The 5,876-nt window shown below is 43.8% G+C and overlaps 1 protein-coding gene across 1 annotated transcript in view; it reads right to left on the bottom strand.

Annotated features, from left to right (window-relative positions):
• Window positions 1–3,015: 3,015 nt before the first annotated feature.
• The window catches only part of LOC126488453 (short stature homeobox protein 2-like), a 5,125-nt gene continuing 2,264 nt past the window's right edge, over window positions 3,016–5,876 (bottom strand). The window contains exons 3-4 of the mRNA XM_050121943.1: window positions 5,125–5,170; window positions 3,016–3,248 (exon numbers count right to left, since the gene is read on the bottom strand). Of these exons, the coding sequence (XP_049977900.1) occupies window positions 3,198–3,248; window positions 5,125–5,170 (97 nt within the window). The 3' untranslated portion in view covers window positions 3,016–3,197. The remainder of the gene's footprint in view (window positions 3,249–5,124; window positions 5,171–5,876) is intronic.

Below are 5,876 nucleotides of genomic sequence, written 5' to 3' on the forward strand. Positions count from 1 at the left end.
CTGGGGAAGTACTGCTATGGGGTACGTGAAGAGAAAATTTCCTGAGATGCCTGAATAAATCAAATGGAGTCTCTTCCTTCCTTCCTTCCTTCCTTCCTTCCTTCCTTCCTTCCTTCCTTCCTTCCTTCCTTCCTTCCTTTCTTTCTTTCTTTCTTTCTTTCTTTCTTTCTTTCTTTCTTTCTTTCTTTCTTTCTGAGACAGAGTTTCTCTGTGAAACAGTCCTGGCTGTACTTGAATTCACTTTGTAGACCAGGCTGGCCTTGAACTCACGGAGATATGCCTGCCTCTGCCTCCCAAGTGCTGGGACTAACGGTCTGCGACACCACTCCCGGCTCCAAATGGAGTCTTTATTACCACTTGCAGGGCTGTCCCAAGCAGAGTATCAGGAAATAGTCTCAATGTCCAGTTTGAGTTTCTCAAGGCAAGGACCAAAGTTGTGTGATGCGTACAGAGAGGCAGCTCTGGAAATCTGCAGCAAGAGTTATTTACAGTTATTTGCAGAAAGATAGCAGTTCAGTGGCTAGGATCAATGCTGAGAGCTGCTGTGGAATTATACAGCAGGTGACATCTAGTGTTCAGCAGGTTGACCCAGCAGTCGAAAGACTCTCTGATGGAGAGTGCCACTTGGAAAATTCGTGGAGTTACTGAATGTAAATAACCGGTTCCTTCTGTCTGTAATTTCGCTTATGCGCCACTATATTCCTTCCCTAATAACAGCTGTATGTGTACCCAATAGAGCAAATATTTTCACGAGATAAACACACAGGCAGTGGGAACACGCCTAGGTGTCTTTCCGAGGTGTTTGTTGCTGATTCAGGGTCAGGCTTAAGGTAACTTCGGTAGACAGAAACCTCATGCAGCAAGGGCTTTCCGCACACACTCCCTACCACTCAAGATCCAGCCAATTGTTATTGTTAAGCTTTGAATTGCCATGGCATTTTCTGTCTGAGTGCCCTCACCAACTTAGAGAGCTATGTGCATGGCCAAGCGTTACTCCCTGACCTGAAAGAAATGGTGTGACTTACCTTGTGTTCTGAGCATGCATCAGGCCCTGAAAAGGAAATGTACAATTGTCCCGCAGTTTGGCTGTGAGAGAAGGCTGCTGTGTAAAGAGCTGGGGGGGAAGGGGAGAGAGAGAGAGAGAGAGAGAGAGAGAGAGAGAGAGAGAGAGAGAGAGCGCTGAGAGATGAGGAAGAAGCATGAGACAAAAGAGGGAATGAGAGTAAAAAATGCGTGAATGATGTAGAAGTGTGTATGTGTGCATGTGCGCACATGTGTGTGGGCGCGTGCGTGTGAAATGGATGTAAAAGAAAGGCGTGTAGCCCTGTGGAAATAGATGTAACTTTGTATAGAGATGTATGGCTGTGTAGGAGAGAGATGTATGTATGCAAACAGATATATCGCTGTATGTAAAGAGTGTAGCTGTGTGGAGATGCAGCAATAGAGAAAGTTACCATCAGAAAATATGTGTTTGCTTCACTTGCTGAGAAGGGACTATACACCATAAGTGGGGTAACGGCTTCTCACTTGCATCGTTCGGTTCAAAAGGAGTGAAGCCTAGGGCAGTGGTTCTCAACCCTCCTAATGCTGCAACCCTTTAATACAGTTCCTTGTGTGGTAGCGACTCCTATAAAATTATTTCATTATCTATTTCATAACTGTAGTTTCACTACTGTTATGAATCGTTATGTAAATAACTGATATGCGGGGTATCTGATATACAATCCCTGTGAATGGGTCACTGGATTCCCAAAGGGGTTATCACCCACAGGTTGAAAACCCACTAGTCTAGGGGTTTGCCAGAAGGGAAGAATGGCAGGAACTGCCCAGGTCTGGGTTGAATTGGGGGAGTCCAGGGAACAGGGGGCACAACTGAAATCACTACAGGTATGCAGGGGAGACACTGTAGGGGAAGAAGAGGAAAGGGTCCCCTAGGGCTGGGGCTCAGGATGGGGTCACCTTTCATTCAGAGACATAAAGTGGAAGTAGTTCCTCCTCTGCATCAGTGAATAGAATTTTTGGTGCTTTTTCCCCTTGGAGCTTAGGTACCAGAACCTTGAAACTAGTTTAGAAGGAACAGCTGCCTTACTTGGGGGTGGCCTGTGTTAGCAGGATAGGAAGTGAGGAGGGCAGAGCACTGTTGGTTGAAGGGGCGGCTGGAATGGTATTATTTGGAGGTTATGAGCTTTGTTAAGTAGGGGCACCTTACATCTGTTCACTGTCTCTGTACCTTGGAACACTGGAAGATCACAGGCAGTCTCATGCTGATCCCGAGAAACACAAAGGCGAGCACAATATATGTCTGGTTTTTTCAGGAACCCTTTAAAACGTTGCAAGAGTGGGCAAAAAGATTCAAGTATTAGCCTGTTTCTGAGCTACAAGAATTATACACTTTAGAAAGACCTCAAGAAGTGTTAGAATCTAATCTGGGGAGGAAGGACAATACGGCTTCTGGGCAGGCAGCTGGAAACGAGAGAAAGTATGCCAGTGGACGGGATAGGATGGAGTCTATTGTCCCCTTGAAGCAGCAGGACCCCTGCCAGAGTAGCTGCCAGTGCCCTGTGTGCCACATGGGGGGGGCAGGGAAAAGAAGTAGGAACAGCCAGGATATGCTTGGGTTGGCTGCCTGCTTCTTCTGATCTTTGTGAATTACCTCATAGGAAGTTTCTCCTATAGTCTAGGGTTGAAATGAAATTCTAAGCTTAGGCAGAACCAGCTCTGTCTGGAAAGCCACTGTCTCTCCCTAGGGACTTGCCCTGCCTCTTTTGCACATGGTCAGGGGTGGGGTGAGGACAGCATGGGAGGGGGACAAAAAGAAAGTGAGAGTCACTACAAGTCTACTTTCATACTAGGGAAGGTCTTAAGATATGCAGCGCCTACTGATGGTCACTCAGCATTTTCACCTCATGGAAGGGAACCTGGTCATCCTGGTTAAAGGCCATTTCCTGACAACTTACACCAGTATCTTACTATTTTAGATGACACAGGAACAAATATATTGAGAATTTATCTCTTTATTGAAAATACAAATTCTGAGGGGAAGGAATATGAGTATAAAAATTGGTTGTAGGTGATAGGAAAAAAAAAAGCATCTGCATTTGTCTCCTGGGCAAGGATGAAACTCGAGGGCTCCTCCACAATCTTCATGGAAAGTTGAAATTTTCTGCTCAGCAGGAGGAGTATTGCTGGGTCTTTATTTATGTCTTTTGATATTTCCTGTATTTTTCTCTCTTCCTCTTAAACCAATTCTATCACGTGAGAAACAAAAATTGAATTATTATATAAATAACCTAAAAGCATACCATGTTCTTGATCTGCCAGAAGACCTTTCTTCCTTACTGCTCTAATTTTGGCAGGGGTGAGGGTGTGCAACATGGTACAGTATCCCCAGAACTGCAGAATAGTCCCTGGACAAGTGTCCAGATGTGGCCTGTCCTTCACCGTCTCTACAGTAATCCACTCTGGAGGATGTGAGCAGCATTTTCAGGCAGATGCACCACTGTGCTTCAGACAGTCAGAATGCTGGGTGCCCTAATCTGTGTGGCTTCACCAGGATCTTCAAACAGCAGCAGGAGGACAGGGCATTTGGACTCTATGCTTCCCCCATTCCCATCAGTCTCTGTTTAATCAAGTTTACATCAGCATTATGAAGAGTGCAAGGATCACCCTGTGAACTATCCTCACACCCACGTTACCCCTGTAATGATAGAATCTATGCTTAGTTTTCAGTGTTTCAAATAGTGTGGGATTGTGGTGCCCCTAGCTACACTGATTTCAATCCTATATGTCATAATCCCAGGAAGACTCCACAGAGACATTCTGCTTAAAGGATACTAATGATAAAAGGAGTTGTACAAGCTATGTACATGTTTATATATCTTACTGATCTATATACAATGCAGCTATGTGTGCATAGAACATGGATGCATTTTTATAACTCAAATGCATATATTTATAATTTACACACAGGACAAGTGTGTATAATATGTATGGATTTAGGGAGTGAAAGTAGCTTAGTCCCCACTCCTTTTTTGTTCCTTTAGGAAGTTGTGTTGAAATGACTGAAATCTGAAATGAGCCATTTCTGTATAGTAAGGCTATGCCATTCCCCTTTCTATCTTTTCTACAAAGATCACAAACTTCTAAAGTCAAATTGACAGGGCTAGGGAGATGTTTCAGTAGGTCCAAGAAGAACACTTGCTGCTCTTGCAAGGGTCCTGTGCTTCATTCAGATTGGGAGGCTCACAACTGCCTGCAACTAGGGCACCAGATAATCTAATGTCCTCTTCTGGCCTCCAGCACCCACAGATATGTTATATACACAGACACATCCACACATCTAAAGAAAATAAAAATAAATTAGTCGTTAAGAAGGTAGTTTTGGGCTGGCCAGTTTGGGCACATGCCTTTAATCCTAGCACTCCAGAGGCAAAGGCAGGTGGATCTCTGTGAGTTCAGGGTCAACCTGGTCTGCAGAGCATGTTCTAGGACAGCCAGGGATACATAGAGAAACCCTGTCTCAGAGAAAAAACAAAATAGATAAGATAGACAGATAAATAAATAGGTTAATAAATAAATAAATATAAAGGTAGTTTTGATAGTTGGAGAAATGGTTTAGCAGTTAAAAGTGCTGCTTGATCTTCTAGAGAATGCAGGTTTGATTCCCAGCACCCATCTTTCACCCCAGTTCTAGGCTGACACCCTCTTCTGGCTCCTTTGGGCACCAGGCAATGCATGTGGTTCACAGGTATAAATGCAGGCAAAACAGCCATGAACAAACAATATGCCAACAATATTTTTTAAAATATTAATTTATTATCTATACAATATTCTGTCTGTGTCTATGCCTGCAGGCCAGAAGAGGGCACCAGACCCCATTACAGCTGGTTGTGAGCCACCATGTGGTTGCTGGGAATTGAACTCAGGACCTTTGGTAGAGCAGGCAATGCTCTTAATCTCTGAGCCATCTCTCCAGCCCCACCAACAATATTTTTAAAAGGTCATTTTGGTAACAGTGTGAAGTCAACAACAAAACAACAAAATTTCATGGACAGAACAAAGCCGCCCTAGACCAGAAGCAAGTTCTAGAATGACAGTTCTGCCAAGGTGCTTCCCTTTCCTCACCTGCACTTTGGTTTCACTCACACCGATGGATGCCGCCAGTTGTTTTCTGGGGGAAAAATGGCAGATGATCAGTATTTGACACTATGGATAGAATAAAAATATGTACAGGACATTTTATATTAGTTTTAAAATGTTTCTCCTATCATTCCACTTTTTGTGACATTTACCTTGGAAATTTTGGGTTTAAAAATATCCTATCAGTAATTTTATTTTACCAAACCACCATTAACAGGCATGGAAAGCCAAGCATGTCCCAATGAAATAACTTGAAAAACACTAATATAGACAGCAAAAAACTAATAATGGGGGGGGACTCCTAATACTTGGTGTGGTAGTGAAGGAAACTTTTAGTAGTTTTTGCTTTTTTTTTTTTTTTTTAAAAAAAACAAATTAACACAGGAAAAACTCATGTGAGACTCTTTGTCAGGACAGAAGGACAAACTCAAAAGACAGAGACCCACATTGGAGCGCTGGACTGAACTCCCAAGGTCCAAATGAGAAGCAGAAGGAGGGAGAACATGAGCAAGGAAGTCAAGACCGCGTGGGGTGCACACACCCCCTGAGACGGTGGGGCTGATCTAATTAATGGGAGATCACCAAGGCCAGCTGGACTGGGACTGAACAAGAATGTGATCAAACCGGACTCTCTGAACGTGGCTGACAATGAGGGCTGCTGAGAAGCCAAGGACAATGGCACTGGGTTTTGATCTTACTTCATGTACTGGCTTTGTGGGAGCCTAGTCTGTTTGGAT

This window comes from Alexandromys fortis, unplaced genomic scaffold (genome assembly GCF_014885135.2).
Source record: "Alexandromys fortis isolate MF-2015 unplaced genomic scaffold, M_Fortis_MF-2015_v1.1 scaffold_189, whole genome shotgun sequence".
In the NCBI taxonomy this organism is placed as follows: Eukaryota; Metazoa; Chordata; class Mammalia; order Rodentia; family Cricetidae; genus Alexandromys; species Alexandromys fortis.